Here is a 26,696-nt window from a genome sequence, read left to right on the forward strand (position 1 = left end):
AAAACCCACAATTATATAGAGACCATGAATTGCAAGTGCATTGTAAGTTACAATATAATTTTGTTGTCTCATTGGCCCTGAATCGATACCACTTTCGAGCAGTAACAAAATGTATCATTTGATTTGGGACAGTAAATGAAGAGTAAATATGCATTGTGTGATTTATGCAAGACTATTAAAGTTGTTGAAGCCTTACACCAGTAGTGGATGTACTTGTATAACAGTAAGGGTCTGTCTTTTCTTCTACTGTTATTCTTTCCCTTAGAGATTTGCTTGTAGAAAGTAGACAAAAATCATGTAGAACATAGGGTGTTTTATTGTTTTGAAGTCAGAAGCAAACTTTATGTGCTCCTACTTTATTTAGTGTAAGTAATCTTGGAAAAGATGCACTAAAAGGAAGAGCCGTATCTGTACTGGACCTCTTGGAACTTGTTAAGTGTATAAATGTGCGGCAATAAGTCATTTGACAGACTTGAGTTGTGTGCAGTAGAGCAGAAGATTAGAATACAACACTGCTCCTGTAGAAAATATTAACAAAGATTAGTCTCTTATTCTATAGTTTAAACCCATTAAAGATGTGCCTTTTTCCACTAAAATATAAAACCAAAGCACCAATTACAAGGTTATGTATAATAATTTAATAATAGTATATTTGGCATAACCCAATTCTTTCCCGGCCAGCTCTATACTCCTTTTTACATTTTATTTCAATATTCCATATTTAGTTATTCAATGATTGATTGCCAATTCCTCAACAATTTTACATAAAATACATTTTATTTTGTATTACCTCAGTTAAATTAAGTTGTTTGGAAGGTTTACCACGTTGTTAAGATGAGACAGAAGCCACTAATCCATCAAGTTCATCCTTTAATCTTCTATCCTCGTCTTTTAGCTTAAAAGTATTTTGCTTACATCCACATAAATCACCTTTTATCTTATATTCCCTGGCAATAGAGGGGGCGTGTCCTGATTGGCAGGCGCCTCCCATCTAATACTCATCCCCTGACGAAGCCCGTGCGCCGGGCGATACACGTGGGGCACTCCTGCTCTCCCCAGCTCCTTGCTTCAACACACGGTAACATCATATTATTTATACTTCCAGTTCGTCTTGGTATTGTCCTTTGTGTCTTCCACTATTGTTCCATCTAGTACTACATATTTTTATGTACTCACCTGTCTATTTGTATACTGATTTATTGTATTGCCGTGTTTTGTATTTGCATAGACTACTTCTATAAGTGTACCACTGTTGTTACACGATTTATCCCTCTCTTTGCTGGGGAGTAGTTTCTGTCTTGTTACCCTTTGTTACAGGGTGTTTTAAGTGTTTTTAATACTCACCTTTGTTCTAAATAAAATTTGTCATATATTGTCACCCCTATACATCTGCCTTTTGCTCTTTTGTACAGATTCCCATCTAATACTCCCCATGCCTTATGCCTCCTTACTGCTCAGAGTTCATATCATGTGACCAGGGTGAAATCATCACTTTAGTCTCTTAATAATAGCAAACTGCATCCCATGCATGTATCTGACCACAAGTAACAGCATCCTCCATGAACTTCTACTCCCCTCCATCCTCCATGGAGGCTGCTGTGATTTCATGTAATCATACACACGGTGTACAGTTTGCTATTCTTAGAAGGCTAAAGGACCTGCAATGATGTTACTAGTCACATGAATATGACACAAGGCACCGTGTAAAAAATGTATACAATATTTCCCATTTTACATAGAGGTTTATATGTCTATAGTAGAATATTAGCAGATGGTCCCTAAGTACAAGGAGGCAGAGCAGTGATATGAAAAAAATAGATTCTCTCATCTCTCCCCAATCTCCATCATGCCAATTATTGCTGCAGATTGTTACTGTGGAAATCACTCTTTGTATTGCAAAAGTTAAATTCTGTCCCCTCAATGCAGGCAAATCTTGTGTCATGTGTCCTCAGGTTTTGTAGCCAATGCAATCTTATCATTGGTCAGACTCCTTACAACTTGGGAGCTCTCCTTATTTCCTATGAGCTCAGTTGCAGGTCATAGTTATCAAAGTTGATTTTGGACCTATAATAAATTACAGGTACTACTCATTCATCAGTAGGCAACTTCAGTAACTTTAATACAAATTGAGCCCCTAAATAGAAGGTCGCAAATAAAAGTTTTAGTGGAAAGTAGCAGCTCAATCCGAAAGGCAATTTCTCAGAGAATAAGTCTCCGGGGGGAATTCATTAAGACTACCGTTTATTACTCTAGCAGAGGCTAGGCCGGGCGTTCATTCCCGGGTGTGCCCTCCATCCCACACTACTCCTCGCTCCAATCCCCACCCGTTCTATGCCCCGACATGCCAGAGTAGCATGTGGGTCGTGGAATGGCAGAAAATGGAGGGGACAGGGAGATTCATGTGGTTTCTCCACCATAAAACTGGTAACTATACAAATTAATTAATATTTACAAATTATTAATATTTAAAACATGATTTTTATTATATACTACATTTTATCTACCAATAATAATAATAATTAATGTTCTTGTCATTATACATATTTGGTTACCATTGTCATTTTAGAAAACACACAAAATTAGCTTCGAACTATTTATTATAAATTGGTCTATAGAGTTCAATAAAAAGTTATACATACTTTAATGTGTTATTATATAATTTTCTTTCATTTGGTAACAACAGAATTATCTCCAGTTAATAAAACATGTAGAATGGCAGTGAAGGCCATTGATTTCAATAAGCTGTCAGTCTTTCATTGCTATGGTGCTTCACAATATTTGTGCTTGTACTGGTCTGAGCATAATGATATACAGTAAATCAAGAACCAGGCACATAATTCACTCATGCACACTGGAGCACTTAGAGGAAAGGTAGGAAACCTCCAACCTAAGAAAAATAAATTCACTCTCACTGTGCTGAGTACACATTACCAGCCTGTTCTACCTGTACTCAAATGTGATAAAACCCCATGGCTCAACATAACCTACAGGATGCTTAAGCAACATTGAAAAACTCTCATTTTGACATTGCTTGTCATTGTATTTCTCCAGCTTTGGCTCCTCATTTTGCACAGGTCTAGCAGATAAAGCAGAAGTGAAAAACAGTAAAAATGCTGTGAAAAGGTAGGATCTATGTTGATGAGACTGCTGCTTTTTAATGACTTTGGACAGTCAGTCAATGTTTAATTTAATATAAAAATGCACCACATTCATTTACAGGTTTTTTTTAATGCACATTTGACCTCTGCTTCACTTCTCTTTAATGCGGTCATCTGGTTGAGAAGATTTAGGGTACTTTTAAAAATGAGCTTGGTATGGAAACCTTTTTAAAATCATTCCAGTTTTCGCCCATTTAGCAGTGCAGTGATGGGGAATCTTTTAGAGACAAGGTGCCCAAGCTACAACAAAAACACACTTATTAACCATCAAGTGCCAAAATGACAATGTAAACAGTAACTTATTGCTCCCTGTTTTCCACAACATTCAACCATATCGGCCCCCTGAGTACACCAACATAGTTGAAAGTAGGAGGGTAAATTCAGACATTGTTGTAGCTTCTCTCCAGGGTCTCTCTGTACAAGAAGAATCATGGGGCCAGTAAGGAGACCTCAAAAGATAATCTGGCCCTGTTTATAGCTTCTCACTCTTCCTGCCGTTCCAATCAGTCAAGGATGTATCACCTTAAAGGGAACCTGTTATCAGAAATTGGCCCAGCTTAGTGGCATCATCAGAAAATCAACTTTGAAATCAGGAAATAACTGGTTGTGTAAAATCCTGGAACATCATGCGCTGGCCATCAGGAGATCTGGTCAATAATGTCATTGGATAGGGGACCATTAATTACAGTTAGGTGGCCTTTTGAAGTAGGGAGAGCTTGACTTCAGTATTAAGCTCTCCTTGACTCAAAGTTGATTTTGTAGATGATATCAACAAACCAGACCATGAAAGAAACATGATATAGAAGTTGATCAGAATTCTGGTAGTGGTTTATTCAGCCAATTTCTGATGACAGGTTTACTTTAAAAGAGCCTTGAGAGCAGCATCTAAAGTTGTCTGTAACTGCAGGAAGATTTGAGTCCTGTCTGTTCAACTCTGTCCTGGGGCGACACCCTGGGTGCCCACAGAAAGGACTCCTGTGCCATAGGTTTACCATCACTGTTGTAGCGTGGTGTCACAGCTAGATTTTGAGTTTGCAGATGTGCTCACCTTTAAAACCCTGAAAAATGTCTGGGGTCTAGGCTTCTAGTTTCAATATCTTTGTCGCTAATGAAGAAAACCGCCTTAACTAGATCCAGTTTACTTAACCAGTTCGCGACCGCCCGCCGTGTATTCACGGCGGCGGTCGGGTCGCGCTGCATGGAGAGGGCTCACGGGCTGAGCCCTCTCCATAGCCGGTAAGTCTTTGCTGCATATTGCAGCAACACCCGCTGCCGGCAGCCTCAAAAAGATAGTGGTGCATGGGCGCCGCCATCTTACCTGGGATCGCCGCTACCCGTGACGTCATCTTGGAGCGGCAATCCGTCTCCATGGTAGCCTCGGGTCTTCCGAAGACCTGAGGCTATTTCGTTTTAACCCCTTCATTACAATGTGCTGATAGCACATTGTAATGAATGAGGAGGAAAATCCCCATATGGCAGTATATGATAGGATCTATATGACAACCTAGGGTTAAAGTACCCTAGGGAGTCCGAAAATTAGTAAAAATAAAAATAAAAAAAGTAAAAAAAAAAAGTAAAAAAAAAATTATAATAAAAAAACCTAAAATTTAATATCACCCCCCTTTCCCTTAAACTGACATAAATATAAATAAACAGTAAAAATCATAAACACATTAGCTATCGACGCGTCCGAAAATGCCCGATCTATCAAAATATGATAACGGTTTTTCAATGCGTTTAACACTGTAACGGAAAATAGCGCCCAAAGTCGAAAAAGCTATTTTGAAAAATATATAAAAATTCTATAAAAAGTGATCAAAAGGTCGTACAGTCCTAAAAATGATATCATTGAAAATATTATAAAATTTCGCAAAAAAAACCACCACCCACAGCTCCGTACACCAAAGTATAAAAAAGTTATTAGCGCCAGAAGTTGGCAAAATCAAAAAAATAATTTTTGTACAGGTTTTAATTAGGTATGAAAACATTATTAAACCTATACAAATTTGGTATCCTCTTAATCGTACCAACCCAAAGAATAAAGTAGACATGTCATTTGGGGCGCTCAGTGAAAGGCATAATATCCAAGCCCACAAGAAAATGGCGCAAATGCGTTTTTTCACCATTTTCACTGCATTTGGAATTTTTTTCCCGCTTCCGAGTACATGGAATGGAATATTTAATACCATCACTATGAAGTGCAATTTGTTACACAGAAAACAAGCTGTCACACAGCTCTTTTTGTGTAAAAATAAAAAAGTTATAGATTTTTGAAGGTGGGGAGTGAAAAATGGACATGAAAAAACAGGAAAGGGCCCGGTCCTTAACCGGTTAAAAGATGTTCAATGCTTTTCTACCACAGGCATCTCCACTTAGTAAAAGTCCTAATATTTTTATTTTTAAGAGTTAAACCATGGCTTCTTTTCTATAGAACAATATTAGATCAATATTTTATGAAATATACTAGGTGGCTGAAAAAAAAAAAAATTCCCAATGCGGCAATCTTGAGAGTTTTGTTTTTGGTCAGTATGCTATTCTTTGGATCTTAAGATACATAAAGAAGGTAAAAAAAATGTATCAAGTTTTTGTTTTGTACTAACAAAAAAAATAAGGAATTTTTTTTTTTTTGCTGAGCAAGTTGGAGATATGGTTATTGTCTTTATGTAGAGTAAAAAATAAGATCTTTCCCTACTTTTTATTCAAGTCTATTTGAGTGGGGAAATGTAAAAGAAGGGTTTATTGAGTAGCATAATTATTTTAATTGGACATCATTAAAGGATACTTTGTTAATGCCAATTTTTTTTGTTTATTTATTTTTTCATGGTGACTAGAATTTGTATACTTAATTTATTGATATATTTATTACATTTTCATTTTAAGCTTTTCTTTTTAACTTCTTTCTTGGTCATTAGTGAGCTTGATTATGCCATAGATTGCAGTATAAGAGAACATTGATCCAAAGTAAACCATGCTATCTACAACAGAAAAAGAAACAAATTGAGATGTTCTAATGGGCCAAATTCCAAACCTCGAGATAATCAAAATGTTGTATCAGGATCTTAAGAGAGCTCAGAATAAATGAATGTCCACAAAACTGAATGAACTTAAGCAACCCCGAAAAGAAGAATAGACCAAAATAATTTCAAAACAGTATGAGAGACAATAATAAAGTCATTAACCCCTTCAGGACTCATCCTATTTTGGCCTCAAGGACACAGCCCCATTTTTCAAATCTGCCCTGTGTTACTATAAGTGGTCAAAACTTTGGAATGCTTTAATATATCCAGGGGATTTTGAGATTGTTTTCTTGTGACACATTGTTCTTCAAATTAGTTTAAACTGTTTGATGATATCCAAAAAAAACCTATAATCCAAAAAAAAACTATAATTTGTTAAAAATTTCAAAAGATTCTCCATTTTTAAAAAGGAAAACATTTTCAACTTTTCAGGCAAGTTCCCAAGTTACTTAATAACTTACATTTCCCAAATGTCTGCTTTATGTTGCAATGGTTTTTCAAGCATCCATTCATTTTTCTAGAATGTTATAAGGCTTAGAATTTGGGTGCAATTTTTTCAAATGTTTTGTAAAATCTTTAAAATCTATATTTAGAAGTCACAAATTGTCTAAGAAGCTTTTCCCTCTGCATCAACGTTTTATTTTTCTGTTTCTTAGACAATTTGTGACTATAAGGAATACTGGACTCCCATTCCTTCCCTTCTCTCATTGCGCCGTCATTTCTGAACAACCAGCCTGATCTTTAGTTTCCAAAATCTTGTTTTATTTTTATATTTAGAAGTACCTGCACAGCTTTCAAGTGACTGAGAGGTCTAAATAATAGTAAAATTATACATTTTGACTACTTGATTTTTATTGTACAAGGCTGCTGTGGCAACATTTTTGTAAAAAAAAAGAAGAATTATTTTATTATTATGTATTGATATATTAATGTTTCTTTACTTTGTTTATTACTTTTTTATTTAATGCTCAAATCTTTTTTTCCTCACATTCTCCTCAATGTCGCTGTATTTTCTTATTCACTGTACATCTCATATACCTGCTGTGTTGCAACAGCAGAGTTTTTTTTAGCCTTGCTCTTAATGTTATGTCTCTTTGCAAAACCTTACCTGTGACTCTGAGTCTGTCAGCACCAATGGTGATTTCCTCCTCATCAGCTGAGAACAGCATCTTCCCGTCCTCATTTGACTTTACTTCAAATCTTTTACACTGTGCTTCCACAGCATCTGCACCTGCATTGTAAAGCAAAAATAAATTCTCTTGAAGGAGACTTTTACTAAAAAACAAACAAAGTGCTGACTAGATAGATAATGAGAACTTTACTATTACTTAACTAGGCATGGTTTTGTTTATAGATAACTGGTTGCTAAAATGTTAAAATGCCAGTTAGAAAGAAATTTTCCGGGGAAGTTTATCACCTATATGGTGTATGATCCACAGGAAATACTATAATGCAATTAGCGAATAAAATACTGAAATATGTAAACCGTAGGGGTCAGCTATTATTGAATCCAAGATATACAAAACAGTCCCAGCACTCACATATTCATCAGCTTCTTTCTTAAAGGACAACAAACACCAGTATCATGGAATGTAAACAAAGCACACTGACATGCTGATGCATAACCCCCCTGGCAGTATCAAGTCTTCTTTAAGCTTCCTATACCTTTGTTTATAAGAAAAACAGTTTTCAAAATTATGTAAATGAATCTGAGGGGCTCCAAGCTACATTAAAACCTATGAAGCCTGGAACACCTCAGGTTCATTTGCATAATTTTAAAAGCCTTTAAAAAAACAATGCATAGGAAGCTAAAAGAAGAATAAATCCTGGCAGGGGGGTTACACACCAGCAAGTCTGCTTGGTTTACAATACTTGATCTGGGTGGTAGATGTCCTTTAATCTTTATCCAGCAGTAGTATATCAGCATAACAGCTGTGTTTTATATAACACAGATGAGACAGACAGTGGTACCTAATGATAAACCCAGTTCCCAGATGCCCCTTTCTACTGCCGCCCCCCAGATAGGGCATAGATAACTAGAAGATGAACACACAGAACATGGCAAACCAGGTCAGCAACAGCGGCAGAAAATAATGACAAATCCCCAATCCAATAGAGAAGTGAGAAATACAGGCCAGAGATCAGATACTAGAAGGTTAGCCAATAGACGTAAAGAGCTTGAAGAAGCCTTGACAGAAGTTTGACCAGCAAAAAGTATAGCCTGGGCTGAACACTTATAAGGAGGCTAGGCCATGTCCTAGGTGGAAAGAACAAGCAATCATAGGCACACAGAGTTACTTCCTGCAAGACAAAGGCAGGATATACACTGAGGGGTTGGCCAGCCACTAAAGTGCAGTTCAAACTGCTGGATGAGACGATAGGAGTAAAACTCAATGGGGGGGGGGGGAATTTATCAATGTGTCCCAGGTTCCGTCAGTTTAGTGGGGAAAACCCTAGTCATTTTGTGCGCCTGATTTATCACTCTGTTAAGGAATCTGGTGCAGGATAAGACTGTCAGTTTCCAGTTTAGACCTACTTTAAAGTACATGGAACACATGGAACATTACATTAGACCACGCCTCTTTTAGTCCAAAGACCACACCCCTTTTCCGAGGGTCACGCCCCTTCAGTCGGACAAGTCGGAAAATGGCTAAAAATAGGTCTCAAGAGCCTTGATAAATGTGATGAAAGGCTTTTCACACTGTTCTTTTGGCAAAACCCACCAGAATCGTGGCACAAGTGCGTTAATACATCCCCCCCAATGTCTCCCAAACCTACTAGCACAGATAGAGGAGGACGCTGATGCAGAACTTAAAATTACTATCCTGTATTTGTCTGACTTATCAGAACTGTCTGACAGATATGTGACATTGTGAATAATGTGTGGTCTAGGTAATGGATCCTTCAGCTTTTAATCAATTTTTCCAACTTCATGTAAAAATTAAAGCACAATAAAATTATATACAAATTGTTGTTTTTCAGTAGATATAAATTAATCATGTAAAACAAATTAGTAATAGTAATTAAAAATCAATACATATAAAGTATAGTAAAACATGAATGTAACCACCAATTGCATCCTACTACAGCCAAGGAATGTGATTGTCAGCTTTGTGGTGTAATAATATCACCAGGTAAATTTAGAGGAACTTACAATGGCCTTGAAAAATTTATCAAAGTATTTTCAATTTCTTTTGTGTTGAAGTTGAAACTTACTGATGCTTAATAATGCTGCCTGCACCATTTTATTCTTCTCACTACAGAAAATATTTTTACATGCTTAGCCAAGGTTATTGTGACTGTTTATAGCCAACAGACACTCTTGATGTCGGAACACTTTTCAGTTAATGCTATTATAAAAGTAATTGATAAAGCCAAGCATAATCTTCTTAGGAGGGACCAGGAATGTGTTGTTGGTTGTGATGACCCCAAGGACATGATGGTTTATTCTAAGGATAGTCTGTAAACATATTATATTTCTGGAAAAGTCTTTAAATGATAAAAAATTGAAGTTTCCATTTACTATTTCTTGAAATGTCTGTTTTTTGCAGCCCATGTGTCAATGTATTTTCTATATAGTACGTGCATTTTTTATGTCATGAAAATGAATAAATTACTCTATAAATAAGTCTATAGCATTTAATTTCAGAGGTGTAACAGAGGTCAATATAGCATTGATCTGCACATATCGTATACACTGTACACTGCCCATTCATTTCACTGATTGAAGCAAATGCAATCCAGCTAATAATTGATGTTTTGTACAGCAGATGCTAGGACAGAAAATAAAGAGGCACAATGTGCACTGGATGACACTCAAGAGCCGAGTCAAATTAATGAGGCATTTTTATGAGTGTGTTAACAAAGCAATATTCTCTCATTCTAACCTCAAATGGAAGGGATTTGTGAGTAGAAACATACACTGTAAATCTCCATGAAAGGTCTGGAAGTAATGGACAGTGAACGTGTTTCAAGCATTGGTTTATTGAAATTATCTATCAGTACACGCTAATGGGGTCATAATCCGTGAGCCAACATCACCTGGATAGGGAGCTACCAAAAGGCAACAATTCTGCAAATCATTACAGGACATAAGAAAAAACCTGTATAATCTTAAAAGGAATCTGTCAGTAGATTTGACCATATAAAGCTGTAGACAGTGATAGGGAGCAGAAACAGATAGATCTGAAGATCTCTCAGGTAATGGTTGAGACTCTTCAACTCATTTCAAAAAGTCATTTCGTAACAACACCAGTAGTGTTTTCCCCAGTGACAACTCCACTCAAAAAAGGACAAGAATCCAAAAGAGTTAAAACCAGAACAAGAGGGAGGAAACAGGAATAAATCAAAGACACTACCCACAAAGGAATTACAACAAAAGATAAATGTATACTATTTATCTGCTGAAATTCTTACTGAAGAATAGATGGATTTATACTCTAGAGGACTTAATTTCGCACTGTGACTGTCAGGATTCGAACCTGTGCTCTGGTGCCTGGTTCTCTGTCTCCTTGTATGCTGAGCCACTCAGCTAGTTGAATAGTTGTCTTCTGGACTATGGTGCTGAACCTACTTGCAAAACCCGCCACCTGTTTCTCCTGATTAGTACCGCCCTGAGTTTACCTTGATTGGTCTGTCTATATATATACGTGTCTCTGACACTTCCTGCTTGTGTTAGTATTGTGTTCAGTTTACTGAGTACAGCCTGTACACCCAGGAGACCTCCTTGCTGGAGATCTTCTAGTTCTTTGGAACATTACCTTTGCTGACTGCAAGTTATCTATACTGCACCTTCAGCTCCTGAGATATATGGATTATTACTCTGGTCTCTACACTCCTGTTCAAGACTGCTACTGCAGCCCCCTGCAGGCTATCTGTGTACTGCCTCCAGCCTCCTCTGCCTTACCTGACTACTGGACTTCTGCTCCCGTCCCACTAGTATCGTGACTCCACCAATAAGTAATCAGAACTTTTATCCAGTAGAACTTAGAATCCCCTGCATTGACCTTTTCCAAGAATGTTAGGAGAAGGATATGGTTTTACTTAAACAGTCTCTTTATGGTGTACACCACATTTCTTATCTTAGTACCTCCCAAAAGGGCTGCCGCGTCTGCTCTAAGATCTAACGATTATATGGTTGTTTGCTTGGTGAATAAAGGAGGCTCGGTTGTCATCATGGACTGAAGTTTACAAAAAAAATGGACCTTATATATAGAAAGGAACTGAAAATTCTATTGACAGAGGGAGTCAGTTTAAGAGCTTTTGATTTAAAAACAAAGGAATATCTTCCGGTTGATAATATCATCAACCCAGCCTTTCGTTTTTACCTAAAATACATAATGAACAATTCTTTACACCAATGTGCCCTATTGTGGATGGGATTGGTTACCTTAATGAGGGACTGGGATGATGGATAGACAACCTACTTTATCCTCTAGTTAAAAGTATCCCAGGATATTTGTGGGTCAGTAAACATGCACTGTAGTCTCTTGATCAATTTAGCTGGTGTTAGAAATTAATATGGATCACAGCAGATCAGCTTTAATAGCTCTAAGTCATTTCTTGGACACTTACAGTAATTCTATAGAAATTAAGGAATTTCTAATTATGACAGTAGATGATCTTTTGAAACACAATTTTTCTACCTAGAATTATTTTTTGCAAATTCATGGAGCTAGCATGGGGGAATATTTTTCCACTTCAATGGCCAACATATATGTCCAGGTGGGAGGAACAATTTCTATTTACACTTGACAATCCGTCTTTGCATTTCATTAAATGGACGTTACATCAATGACCTCCTCTTCACTTGGGGAGGTTGCCTATGTGAGATATATGAATTTATGTTGCATCTTAACATCAATTTGCTTAATTTAAAATTGACTTTTGATATATATCCTGAAACAATGATCTTCTTGGATCTGAAATTAAGTGTCAGGAAAAGGAACAAATAATCAAACCTACTGAAAAAAACCTCTTCAAAAAGTATGCTCCTTGCAAACTTAAGATTTTGAGTAACCCTAAAGAGGAGCAAAAAGAAATTATTCTGAAATTGAACTTTTAAAATAGCGCTTTCAGTCTTGAAGATATCCATTACGGACTTTCTCATGCACAGATTTAATCAAATTTAATCTTTATCACTAGACTAGCATTAGCTGCCAGCATTGCCCGGGATAGTAAATAACTGCTCTTAGCTACAACAAAATATAATGGGTTAACAAAAAATATTTCATACGTATCTATAGACTATCTCAGACAGTCTCTGACATTCTCTGTTGCTGGCAGTCTCTTTCAGTGACTGTCTGTTGTCAGAAATCTCTTTCAGTGACTGTATGTTGCCAGCAGTCTCTTTCAGTGACTGTTTGTCTCTGGTACTCTCATTCCAGTGACTGTCTCTTTGTCTATGGGGAGATTTATCAGTTGCTCATGGCAACCAATAAGAGCTCAAGTTTAATTTTTCCACAGCTGTTTATAAAATTACAGCTGATCTCTGATTGGTTTTCATTGGCAACTGGAACAGTTTTTCCTTAGACATTTCTGATAAATCCCCCTCTATCTCTGTATCTCTATCCTTCTTACCTAAGCACACATCACACATAAGCTGTCTTCTACTCATTGCCTGTATTAACCAATCAAAGCTTAGAGCTTATATTAATGACCTGTGACAGAACAACAGCCATTCACGGCTCAGCTTCCAACTGCCACCTGCATGTGGTGGTTAATAAGTGGATCCTGGAAAGTGCAGGGTGAAAATTTTGGCTCAAATCCTGGTCTATGACATTCCCTGAGTCACGGGCAACAACTGTGCAAAATTTGGTGATTGTAAACGCGACAGTACAGTTTCCTTTAGCGGACATACCTACACAAACATACAGTCATATTAGATATAGTGAGGAATTTAGCCAAATGAAATCCATCATTACTAAGCATTTGACCTTATTACGTCATGATTACGTCTCTGGAATAGAGATGAGTGGACCCATTCGTCGGGTTTGTGCTTGGCATTAAGCTGCCTGATCCAAACATGTTGCCTGATTTACAGATGACCAGCCAATCTGCATATTGACCCCCCACCCCCCCAAGCAACTACCCATGGCTATCACTGGTCAGGCAATTATTCTAATGTATTGAAACTTTTCTCCTTAGTCTTATAATTGTGAAGTGAAAGATTGATATTTAAACCACAGGAGGAGTCTAGGGACCCTTTTTGGATTTTTCTTTTGGGTACATGTCAGCCCGTGGGACCTAACTTTATACAAGATGTTATATACCATTATTAGAGTACATCTAACTGTTATGTCAATATGTTCAGCAGTTTCTTATATATGGGTACACTTAATTAAATTAACAAAATATTGTCAGATTTTCATATTTCTATTAGGGTAACCTGCTCTTCTTGTGATCCCTCTCCCTGCCTCCCCATTTTAGTCCTCAGGCTTTGCAACAAAAACATTTTATGATCCACAAATCTTTTTAATCAGCTAGTCATTCGACAGGTTTTCCTTATAGTGTCAGTTCACATTATAGCTATAGCTTCCTTTAGTATCATAGTATATAAGGCTGGAAGGAGACGCAAGTCCATCAAGTCCAACCTTTAAGAATTAAATAAATGTTTTATCCCCATAACCCGTGATATTTTTTCTTAGTACTATTCTCAGTCGCTATTCAGTACTATTTTCTATTTGTTGAGAACACATTTGGTTCTCCTGGAAGTCAATCAAATTTTCTCAACTAAAATCTGTTTTACTCAACTAAGCCTGGAAGCAACCTCTAGTGGTTATTATAACTGCAGTTTTAACTACAGTTCTCCTTCAGTTCTCCTAAGATGGTCCATATAATTGAATTTTTAAGTGATCTAGTGTCAATTTATATTATTGCTATAACTTTAAAGGGGTTTGCCCATGAAATAAAATTCACATGATAATCCCCTAGTCATGTTTACACAATAAAGATCATTTTGGCCCATTACTTGCAATTTTACTCATTTTTATTGCTTTTTAAGCTCCTATCACTCAGTGATAGTCAGTGTAAAATTAAATAGCGTGGGTGGGGACTCTCTAAGCAGACACTTCATGATTCCTCTGTGCTATGAGACGCTATTTGCTAACAATGTGCTTAGATTATCAGGGTACAGGGTTAAGCTACACTTTCATTTAGCTTGGGAACAGTCTACTAGTATCTTATACAGACTTGGAGATGGATATAAGACACAATAACATACTTAGCTCTAATGTCTCTCCTAATCAATAAAATAGAGTCAGCACTGCTATGCAACCCCTCCACTGGGTTCCAGAGTTTATCCTGTTTATAGAGCAGCTGCCGTTGTATTCTCTCCACACTGCTAGAAGCACGGCTGAACTAGGAAGTGCCTCTGCTTGTAGTGTAGTGTCTTACCCCTCTCCCTTCTCTTGCAATCCAATGATAAGCAAGAGGGCATTGTCAGACCATAGTCAGAAGATTTATGGTTGCATCCAGAGACAACAAAAGTTGTAAACAACAGGACAGGTAGAGAATGTGTTATTTTGTTATACTGAGTATATTTAAAAATATTCATGGGAATACCTATGGCCTGTTTCTTTCAGTAAATACATGTCCTTGCTGTATATCATTGGTGGTTTGAATATGTATCTAGTTTTCTCTTTGGTACCATGGGCTGGATCACACATTTTATTGGTTTATTGAAACATAGTGAGACTGGAATTCATTCAAGGGAGGAGACAAAAATGTGTTCTGTGTCTGATTACAATCACCACATCTACAGTAATTGGTGATATGTTTTTATTACTGTTGAAATTGCTTTGTAAAAAGTATGCTATGAATAAGAACTCAAAGCCAATAGAGCTTTCTGTACCCTACAATATACTGCTTTATGGCTCCTCCCTTCTGCTATAAGTAAGAGCTGTAGTTACTCAAAGCAGAGAGGAGGGGCTGTGGTGCAGAGCAATAAAACTTTCAGGCTAAAAGAGCACATAGATCACTTGCAGAAGCTCTAAACCTGATTGGTGTTATTAATAATGTAAACATTTCTCAGCTTAATAAAAATAAACAGGTTTTTTTGTATTGTTTTTCTTATTGTCAATAGCTTAAATAACTAAGATGTACCTTTACTGCTCAGTTCTAAATACTCCAAGCAGGAAGATGTGAGGGTCAATTCAATTTAAAGCTCAACAAATACAAATACAGGTCAAAAAACAGGGCCGGCTCCAGGTTTCAGTAGGCCCCTGGGCGACAGTGCCTCAGTGGGCCCCTTTGCAGTGAACTCAAGTGCCAGCATTAAAAAATCAAAAACTAAAAAACTGTCTCCTGTTCCCTGAAATATTCCCCAGTTTATCATCCCAAACAGCCGTGTCACGGTCAGGGCAGTTTTGAGGTCATTTAACCAACAGGGCAAACATAAAAATGTGTGCCCCTCCAGTCTGCCAAGTAATAAAACTGAAACTTCAACTCAGCTGCTGCAGAACCTCATAATACACACTTTAGCTGCAGCAGAACCGCATAATACACACTTTAGCTGCAGCAGAACCTCATATACACACCTCCACTGCTTCAGAACCTCATAATACACATTACTGCTGCTGCAGAACCTCATAATACACACCTCAGCTGCTGCGGAACCTCATAATACACACCTCAGCTGCTGCGGAACCTCATAATACACACCTCAGCTGCTGCGGAACCTCATAATACACACCTCAGCTGCTGCGGAACCTCATAATACACACCTCAGCTGCTGCGGAACCTCAGAATACACACCTCAGCTGCTGCGGAACCTCAGAATACACACCTGAGCTGCTGCGGAACCTCAGAATACACACCTGAGCTGCTGCGGAACCTCAGAATACACACCTGAGCTGCTGCGGAACCACAGAATACACACCTGAGTTGCTGAGGAACCTCAGAATACACACCTGAGCTGCTGCGGAACCTCAGAATACACACCTGAGCTGCTGCGGAACCTCAGAATACACACCTGAGCTGCTGCAGAACCTCAGAATACACACCTGAGCTGCTGCGGAACCTCAGAATACACACCTGAGCTGCTGCGGAACCTCAGAATACACACCTGAGCTGCTGTGGAACCTCATAATACACATCACTGCTTACACAGAACCCTCTCTGCTTCTCATGTACATTTGAGATGATTAATATCATTCCCACATCCACACATGCAGCAAGACATGTATACAGGCAGACAGAGACATGCATACAGCTACAGAGACATGCATACTGCTACAGAGACATGCATAAAGATAGACAAGCATGGAGGCACACACACACTGACAGACAGATACAGATACACATGCAGGCAAACACATCATCACACATACCATACACTCACTATATACACATACACATACATGTCACATACCATCACACGCCCTGTGCTGTCTGCAGCAGCCCTGGCATCACACAGAGGAGTCTTCAGGCTTCTCCTCATCCTCCTCCTCTTCGTCCCGATTTCTGAGCTGCCGGATTTCAGCTCTACTGCAGCTCCATGTGAAGAGGTGATGGGGGGAGTAGGAGGGGGGATTAACCCATAATGTGCTGCACCACACAGGCAGCTCTGTAGCCTCTACCTGTGCTGTGTGTGCTGTGTGTGCTTGTCCGAGTGGGGGAGGAACAGTGCAGGACACAGCTCCTCATCACAGGAAGTGAAGAGTGAAGATGTGCACAGCGTGTGTGGGCCCCCGGCAGCTCTCTGGGCCCCGGCACTTGCCCAGGTATGCCGGGTGCTGGAGCCGGGCCTGTCAAAAAATGTATGTTCAGAAAGATTGTAAAGTGTATTATTAAAATGGAAAAAAATGGCAATAATATGGATCTTATGGAGCAGATGATTGGGCACTGTTTCTAAGTAATACTGAACAGTGATTTTTTTATGTCTTAAATAACCATCCATATAGTAAATATAAGTCTCTCCCAAGGTAATTTTTATTGAAAGTCAATAAAACAAGATATATGGATATCAGAAAAAGATTAATACATGTGGGAAATGTGAATAAAAAAATACCATTAATATTGTATTTCAATGACAAAATTATGCTATTGGGAATCCAATGGTAACCAAATCTGAGTTTAAGCCAGGAGAACAAATGTAGTACAAAATAACATAGGAAAATGGATGGTCAAGAATTTAGGCAAGAGTAAGAAATACCAGGATCAGGGCTGGCGCCAGCACAAGGTACACCCAGGCATGAACTGGGACCCAGAGCTGCTGGGGGGACCCACCGAGCCTAGCAGCACCTGTTGATGGGGATTGCATATAATAAAACTATGATGCGGATGTAAATAATTGTATATAATGAAACTATGAGGAGGCTGTATATTAAATAACCATGATAGGTCTTTTTTTGGGATTGATAGGGAACATTTTAGTTAGTTTCTGAATTCATGAGTTCATGAGTACACTGAAAAGGGCCCACTGAGGCTTCGTTTCCCATGGACCTACTGAAACCTGACCAGGATATAGAATGACACAATACCACCACTATACAAAGTATAGACTATATTAGACAAGTATATGTCAGAAAGGGCTAAATTACAGTGGGTATAATTTTGGGTTAACTCTTAGAGAGTCAGATGACGGTATTTAAGAGACCGATGGGTGTTGTACTATTCAATTAAGGCATCAGAGACTGGAGTATCAGAGACCAGTATTCAAACTAACAAAACAAAATAAACTGATATCAGTGCATTCTCAGCTGTACCTTATGAACAGAGTATGCCATAGCGAAAGGTGCATAATTAAGATAAAGGAGATAAATTAGAGTAACGTTACAGATGGTACGGAAGGGTGTAAGAATGTTGGATAAATGCCACATATAGATATTGAAGTGGGGTAGGCACCAGGTGATGAAAGGATTTTGTTGACTTTTTTATGGGTCATTTGATATGAACCATAAATGGTTTTCGACCATGTGCTGGATGCAAGAAGTGTTTCAGCCTAAGAATCATCATTACTAGAGATGAGCGAGCACTAAAATGCTCGGGTACTCGTTATTCGAGATCAACTTTTCCCGATGCTCGAGTGCTCGTTTCGAGTAACGAGCCCCATTGAAGTCAATGGGAGACTTGAGCATTTTTCAAGGGGACCAAGGCTCTGCACAGGGAAGCTTGGCCAAACACCTGGGAACCTCAGAAAAGGATGGAAACACCACGGAAATGGACAGGAAACAGCAGGGGCAGCATGCATGGATGCCTCTGAGGCTGCTTAATCGCACCATTATGCCAAAATTATGGGCAACAGCATGGCCATGACAGAGTGACCGAATGAGGCTAGATAGCATCTAAAACATCCAATAATTGACCCTGACACTATAGGGGGCGGCAGCAGCGGCAGGCTAGAGAGTGGCATGGCAACATACCCTAAATGGACTCAGGCTTCAAACCAATGGGTGGCAGAGAGGAACCAAAGGAGGTGAGCAAGAAGCGCTCAAATAATATCGGTACATGATAAAAGTTTGCCAGTATATTTTGTGGATTACACAGCAGGGTGGCGACAAAGTTAACATGGAAGCCATGAAAACAATCCAAAATTCTGCCTGACACAGCTCGTTTGATAAGGGGACCATGTATGGAGGCAGTGAACTAGTAGTAGATTAAAGGTGCTGCAGTTAAAACTATGTTAGTTGGATCTTGGCATGGAGCTGGCGCTCCGCTGACAGGCGAGCTTTTGCCAATCCAAGCCCCTGTCTCTAAGCTACTCCCCAAACAGCACTTCTAAGAACCTTTTGTATAAGATCAAGTGTAGTAGCGTTCTTATAAGTTTGGGATATGGCGGGTGAGGGGAATGTAAACATCTGCGCAAGAAGCGCTGAAATAATATCCGTAAATGAAAAAAGTTTTCCAGTGTATTTTGTGGCTTACACAGCACGGTGGCGACAAAGTTAACAAGTTTGATGCGGAATGCCCTGTAATAGCTCTTGGGCGGTGTGCCTTTTATCACCTAGGCTCAGCAGTTTGAGCACCACCTGCTGTCGCTTAGCGACGGCACTGCTGCTGTGCCTAGAGCTACCGACTGATGGCGCCATGCCCACGGATGGTAATTCGGAGGAGGAGGAGGAGGTGGAGGAGGGGTGGGAGGAGGAGGAGGCAAAGTAGGCCTGAAACACCTGGACCGAGGTAGGCCCCGCAATCCTCTGCGTCGGCAGTATATGACCAGCCCCAGGGTCAGACTCGGTCCCAGCCTGCACCAAGTTAAGTGTAGTAGCGTTCTTATAAGTTTGGAATATGACGGGTGAGGGGAATGTAAACAGATGCGCAAGAAGCGCTGAAATAATATCCGTAAATGGTAAAAGTTTGCCAGTATATTTTGAGGATTACACAGCAGGGTGGCGACAAAGTTAACAAGTTTGTTGTGGAAGCCATGAAAACAACCCAAAATTCTGCCTGACACAGCACGTTTGATAAGGCGGCCATGTATGGAGGCAGTGAACTAGTAGTAGATTAAAGGTGCTGCAGTTAAAACTATGTTAGTTGGTTCTTGGCATGGAGCTGGCGCTCCGCTGCCAGACGAGCTTTCGCCAATCCAAGCCCCTGTCTCTAGGCTACTCCCCAAACAGCACTTCTAAGAACCTTTTGTATAAGATCAAGTGTAGTAGCGTTCTTATAAGTTTAGGATATGGCAGGTGAGGGGAATGTAAACAGATGCGCAAGAAGCGCTGAAATAATATCCGTAAATGGTAAAAGTTTGCCAGTATATTTTGAGGATTACACAGCAGGGTGGCGACAAAGTTAACAAGTTTGTTGTGGAAGCCATGAAAACAACCCAAAATTCTGCCTGACACAGCACGTTTGATAAGGCGGCCATGTATGGAGGCAGTGAACTAGTAGTAGATTAAAGGTGCTGCAGTTAAAACTATGTTAGTTGGTTCTTGGCATGGAGCTGGCGCTCCGCTGCCAGGCGAGCTTTCGCCAATCCAAGCCCCTGTCTCTAGGCTACTCCCCAAACAGCACTTCTAAGAACCTTTTGTATAAGATCAAGTGAAGTAGCGTTCTTATAAGTTTAGGATATGGCGGGTGAGGGGAATGTAAACAGATGCGCAAGAAGCGCTGAAATAATATCCGTAAATGGTAAAAGTTTGCCAGTGTATTTTGTGGATAACACAGCAGGGTGGCGACAAAGTTAACAACTTTGATGTGGAATCCATGAAAACAACCCAAATTTCGGCCTGACACACCTCGTTTGATAAAGGGACGATGTATGGAGGCAGCTATATGGACGACTTTTGGAGATAGCAATGGAGACAATGTGTGGAGGCTGCTATGAAGACAATTCAATTTGGATAGTGCCTGTATGTGGCAGTCCAAAAAAGTTTTCAAACCAGAGGAGCAGGTAGGTGGCCCTCCATAAAAATGGAATAGATTGAGTGCCTGTATGTGGCAGTCCAAAAAAGTTTTCAAACCAGAGGAGCAGGTAGGTGTCCCTCCGTAAAAATGGAATAGATTGAGTGCCTGTATGTGGCAGTCCAAAAAAGTTTTCAAACCAGAGGAGCAGGTAGGTGGCCCTACATAAAAATGGAATAGATTGAGTGCCTGTATGTGGCAGTCCAAAAAAGTTTTCAAACCAGAGGAGCAGGTAGGTGGCCCTCCATAAAAATGGAATAGATTGAGTGCCTGTATGTGGCAGTCCAAAAAGTTTTCAAACCAGAGGAGCAGGTAGGTGGCCCTCCATAAAAATGGAATAGATTGAGTGCCTGTATGTGGCAGTCCAAAAAAGTTTTCAAACCAGAGGAGCAGGTAGGTGGCCCTCCATAAAAATGGAATAGATTGAGTGCCTGTATGTGGCAGTCCAAAAAAGTTTTCAAACCAGAGGAGCAGGTAGGTGGCCCTCCAGAAAAATTGAATAGATTGAGTGCCTGTATGTGGCACTCCCAAAAATTGTTTAAAACAGAGGACCGGGTCGGTGGCCCTCCATAAAAATTAAATGCATAAAGTACTATAGCTAGAGCCAGTGGGCCCTGTAAAAAAATAGCCAGTTTCCTCTGCTTTACTGTACAAAGAGGAGGAGAAGGAGGAAAATGAGGAGGAGGAGTGGATAAATTATTCAGGTTGAGCTTCCTTCACCTGGTGGAGATTGGAAATTAGGAGAAATCCAGGCTTTATTCATCTTGATAAGCGTCAGCCTGTCAGCGCTGTCAGTCGACAGGCGTGTACGCTTATCGGTGATGATGCCACCAGCTGCACTGAAAACCCGCTCGGACAAGACGCTAGCGGCAGGGCAGGCAAGAACCTCCAAGGCGTACAGCGCCAGTTCGTGCCACATGTCCAGCTTTGAAACCCAGTAGTTGTAGGGAGCTGTGTGATCATTTAGGACGATGGTATGGTCAGCTACGTACTCCCTCACCATCTTTCTGTAAAGATCAGCCCTACTCTGCCGAGACTGGGGACAGGTGACAATGTCTTGCTGGGGTGACATAAAGCTGGCAAAAGCCTTGTAAAGCGTACCCTTGCCAGTGCTGGACAAGCTGCCTGCTCGCCTACTCTCCCTCGCTTCTTGTCCCGCAGAACTACGCACTCTGCCGCTAGCGCTGTCAGAAGGGAAATACTGTTTTACCCGGGCCTGCTGGTATTCATGCATTCTCACACTCCTTTCCTCTCCAGGGATGAGAGTGGAAAGATTTTGCTTGTACCGTGGGTCCAGGAGAGTGAACACCCAGTAATCGGTGCTGGAATAAATTCTTTGAACGCGAGGGTCACGGGATAGGCAGCCTAGCATGAAATCTGCCATATGCGCCAGAGAACCAACGCGTAAGAATTCACTCCCCTCACTGGCCTGACTGTCCATTTCCTCCTCCTCCAACTCCTCCAACTCCTCTTCTTCTGCCCATACACGCTGAACAGTGAAGGACTCAACAATGGTCCCCTCTTGTGTCTCGCCAACATTCTCCTCCTCTTCCTCCTCATCCTCCTCCACCTCCTCCGATATGCACTGAGAAACAGACCTAAGGGTGCTTTGGCTATCAACAAGGGAATCTTCTTCCCCCGTCTCTTGTGAGGAGCGCAAAGCTTCCGACTTCATGCTGACCAGAGAGTTTTTCAACAGGCCAAGCAGCGGGATGGTGAGGCTGATGATGGCGGCATCGCCACTGACCATCTGTGTTGACTCCTCAAAGTTACTCAGCACCTGACAGATATCAGACATCCACGTCCACTCCTCATTGTAGACTTGAGGAAGCTGACTGACCTGACTACCAGTTCTGGTGGAAGTTGACATCTGGCAGTCTACAATCGCTCGGCGCTGCTGGTAAACTCTGGATAACATGGTCAGTGTTGAATTCCACCTCGTGGGCACGTCGCACAACAGTCGGTGAGCGGGCAGTTGGAGGCGGCGCTGCGCTGCCCTGAGAGTGGCAGCATCTGTGCTGTACTTCCTGAAATGCGCACAGATGCGGCGCACCTTCGTGAGCAAATCAGACAGATTGGGGTATGTCTTGAGGAAACGCTGAACTATCAGATTTAACACATGGGCCAGGCATGGCACATGTGTCAGTCTGCCGAGTTGCAGAGCCGCCACCAGGTTACGGCCGTTGTCACACACAACCATGCCTGGCTTCAGGTTCAGCGGTGCCAGCCACAGATCAGTCTGCGCCGTGATGCCCTGTAATAGTTCTTGGGCGGTGTGCCTTTTATCGCCTAGGCTCAGCAGTTTCAGCACCGCCGGCTGTCGCTTAGCGACGGCACTGCTGCTGTGCCTAGAGCTACCGACTGATGGCGCCATGCCCACGGATGGTCGTTCGGAGGAGGAGGTGGAGGAGGGGTGGGAGGAGGAGGAGGCATAGTAGGCCTGAAACACCTGGACCGAGGTAGGCCCCGCAATCCTCGGCGTCGGCAGTATATGACCAGCCGCAGGGTCACACTCGGTCCCAGCCTCCACCAAGTTAACCCAATGTGCCGTCAGCGATATATAGTGGCCCTGCCCGGCAGCACTCGTCCACGTGTCCGTGGTCAGGTGGACCTTGTCAGAAACGGCGTTGGTCAGGGCACGGATTATGTTGTCTGACACGTGCTGGTGCAGGGCTGGGACGGCACATCGGGAAAAGTAGTGGCGGCTGGGGACCGAATACCGAGGGGCGGCCGCCGCCATGAGGCTGCGAAAGGCCTCGGTCTCTACTAGCCTATAGGGCAGCATCTCCAGGCTTAGCAATCTGGAGATGTGCACATTAAGGGCTTGGGCGTGCGGGTGGGTTGCACTATATTTGCGTTTCCGCTCCAGCGTCTGGGGTATGGAGAGCTGAACGCTGGTGGATGCTGTGGAGGATCGTGGAGGCGACGATGGGGTTTTTGTGGCAGGGTCCTGGGCAGGGGGCTGACTATCAGCTGACACAGGGGAAGGAGCAGTGGTGTGCACGGCCGGAGGTGAACGCGCTTGTTGCCACTGAGTGGGGTGTTTAGCATTCATATGCCTGCGCATACTGGTGGTAGTTAAGCTAGTAGTGGTGGAACCCCTGCTGATCCTGGTTTGGCAAATGTGGCACACCACAGTCCGTCGGTCATCCGGTGTTTCCTTAAAGAACCTCCAGACTTCTGAAAATCTAGCCCTCGCCGCAGGAGCCCTCGCCACGGGAGCTTCACTAGTTGACACATTTGGCGCTGATGCACCAGCTCTGGCCCTGCCTCTCCGTCTGGCCCCACCACTGCCTCTTCCAACCTGTTCTGGTCGAGGACTCTCCTCCGTCTCAGAAGCACTGTGTTCACCCGGCCTCTCAACCCAGCTTGGGTCTGTCACCTCATCATCCTCCGATCCCTCAGTCTGCTCCCCCCTCGGACTTCCTGCCCTGACAACAACTTCCCCACTGTCATCGTCGGACACCTCTTTACACACTTCTTCCACTACGTCAACAAGGTCATCATCACCCACAGACTGCGACTGGTGGAAAACCTGGGCATCGGAAAATTGCTCATCAGCAACCGGACAAGTGGTTTGTGACTGTGGGAAGGGTCCAGAAAACAGTTCCTCAGAGTATGCCGGTTCAAATGGCAAATTTTGCTGGGAGGGGGCAGACTGGGGGGGAGGAGGCTGAGGTGCAGGAGCTGGAGGAGTGCCGATTTCGGTGACATGGGTGGACTGCGTGGAAGACTGACTGGTGGACAAATTGCTCGAAGCATTGTCGGCAATCCACGACATCACCTGTTCGCACTGTTCTGGCCTCAACAGTGCTCTACCACGAGTCCCAGTAACTTCAGACATGAACCTAGGGAGTGTAGCTCTGCGGCGTTCCCCTGCTCCCTCATCAGCAGGTGGTGTCTCACCCCGCCCAGGACCACAGCCTCTGACCCCTGCAGTAGTTGGACGCCCACGTCCCCGCCCTCGTCCTCTACCCCTAGCCCTCGGGTTAAACATTTTGAAAATGAGAGTTATAACTTTAATTTTTTTTTTACCTTTTTTTTGTGTTTTTTTTTTTTTGTGTGTTTTTTAGTTTTTAAAACCAAACGATGCTATCCTATTGCTATGGCTATTTTCTAGCCAAGTATGAAAGCACACTGCTATGCCAGATGAGATGACGCTGAGTTATGAAAAAAATAAACGTAAAATAAAAAAGGAAATGGCAGACTGTGCCTAATTGAAATCCAACCCCGGGCCCTAATAAATTTTCCCACTTCGGTCTTTGCAATGGATATGTGCGTCACTAAGCGCAAAACACAGTGGTCGCAAGTCTCACTCCAAATTGCTCACAATTTGCTAGTAGATGCACTGCAACAACTACAGCCACCAGCAGATCAACCAGAAATCAAATATATATAACGCTACTGTAGGCGTAAGTAAGCCGTTTGGATTCTCCTATGGCTATTTTCTAGCCAAGTATTAAAGCACACTACTATGCCAGATGAGATGACGCTGAGTTATGAAAAAAATAAACGTAAAATAAAAAAGGAAATGGCAGACTGTGCCTAATTGAAATCCAACCCCGGGCCCTAATAAATTTTCCCACTTCGGTCTTTGCGATGGATATGTGTGTCACTAAGCGCAAAACACAGTGGTCGCAAGTCTCACTCCAAATTGCTCACAATTTGCTAGTAGATGCACTGCAACAACTACAGCCACCAGCAGATCAACCAGAAATCAAATATATATAACGCTACTGTAGGCGTAAGTAAGCCGTTTGGATTCTCCTATGGCTATTTTCTAGCCAAGTATTAAAGCACACTACTATGCCAGATGAGATGACGCTGAGTTATGAAAAAAATAAACGTAAAATAAAGAAGGAAATGGCAGACTGTGCCTAATTGAAATCCAACCCCGGGCCCTAATAAATTTTGACCACTTCGGTCTTTGCGATGGATATGTGCGTCACTAAGCGCAAAACACAGTGGTCGCAACTCTCACTCCAAATTGCTCACAATTTGCTAGTAGATGCACTGCAACAACTACAGCCACCAGCAGATCAACCAGAAATCAAATATATATAACGCTACTGTAGGCCTAAGTAAGCCGTTTGGATTCTCCTATGGCTATTTTCTAGCCAAGTATTAAAGCACACTACTATGCCAGATGAGATGACGCTGAGTTATGAAAAAAATAAACGTAAAATAAAAAAGGAAATGGCAGACTGTGCCTAATTGAAATACAACCCCGGGCCCTAATACATTTTCCCTCTTCGGTCTTTGCGATGGATATGTGCGTCACTAAGCGCAAAACACAGTGGTCGCAAGTCTCACTCCAAATTGCTCACAATTTGCTAATAGATGCACTGCAACAACTACAGCCACCAGCAGATCAACCAGAAATCAAATATATATAACGCTACTGTAGGCGTAAGTAAGCCGTTTGGATTCTCCTATGGCTATTTTCTAGCCAAGTATTAAAGCACACTACTATGCCAGATGAGATGACGCTGAGTTATGAAAAAAATAAACGTAAAATAAAGAAGGAAATGGCAGACTGTGCCTAATTGAAATCCAACCCTGGGCCCTAATAAATTTTGACCACTTCGGTCTTTGCGATGGATATGTGCGTCACTAAGCGCAAAACACAGTGGTCGCAACTCTCACTCCAAATTGCTCACAATTTGCTAGTAGATGCACTGCAACAACTACAGCCACCAGCAGATCAACCAGAAATCAAATATATATAACGCTACTGTAGGCGTAAGTAAGCCGTTTGGATTCTCCTATGGCTATTTTCTAGCCAAGTATTAAAGCACACTACTATGCCAGATGAGATGACGCTGAGTTATGAAAAAAATAAACGTAAAATAAAAAAGGAAATGGCAGACTGTGCCTAATTGAAATACAACCCCGGGCCCTAATACATTTTCCCACTTCGGTCTTTGCGATGGATATGTGCGTCACTAAGCGCAAAACACAGTGGTCGCAAGTCTCACTCCAAATTGCTCACAATTTGCTAGTAGATGCACTGCAACAACTACAGCCACCAGCAGATCAACCAGAAATCAAATATATATAACGCTACTGTAGGCGTAAGTAAGCCGTTTGGATTCTCCTATGGCTATTTTCTAGCCAAGTATTAAAGCACACTACTATGCCAGATGAGATGACGCTGAGTTATGAAAAAAATAAACGT

General features: G+C 41.4%; 1 protein-coding gene across 12 annotated transcripts in view; it reads right to left on the reverse strand.

Moving 5' to 3' along the window:
- SGCZ (sarcoglycan zeta) overlaps positions 1-26,696 on the reverse strand; it is a 498,244-nt gene that overhangs the window by 25,439 nt on the left and 446,109 nt on the right. For all 12 annotated transcript variants that reach the window (XM_072122089.1, XM_072122046.1, XM_072122062.1 and 9 more), the window contains one exon: positions 7,284-7,406. In XM_072122089.1, the coding sequence (XP_071978190.1) occupies positions 7,284-7,406 (123 nt within the window). The remainder of the gene's footprint in view (positions 1-7,283; positions 7,407-26,696) is intronic.

The sequence above is a fragment of the Engystomops pustulosus genome, chromosome 1, assembly GCF_040894005.1.
Source record: "Engystomops pustulosus chromosome 1, aEngPut4.maternal, whole genome shotgun sequence".
Classification (NCBI taxonomy): Eukaryota; Metazoa; Chordata; class Amphibia; order Anura; family Leptodactylidae; genus Engystomops; species Engystomops pustulosus.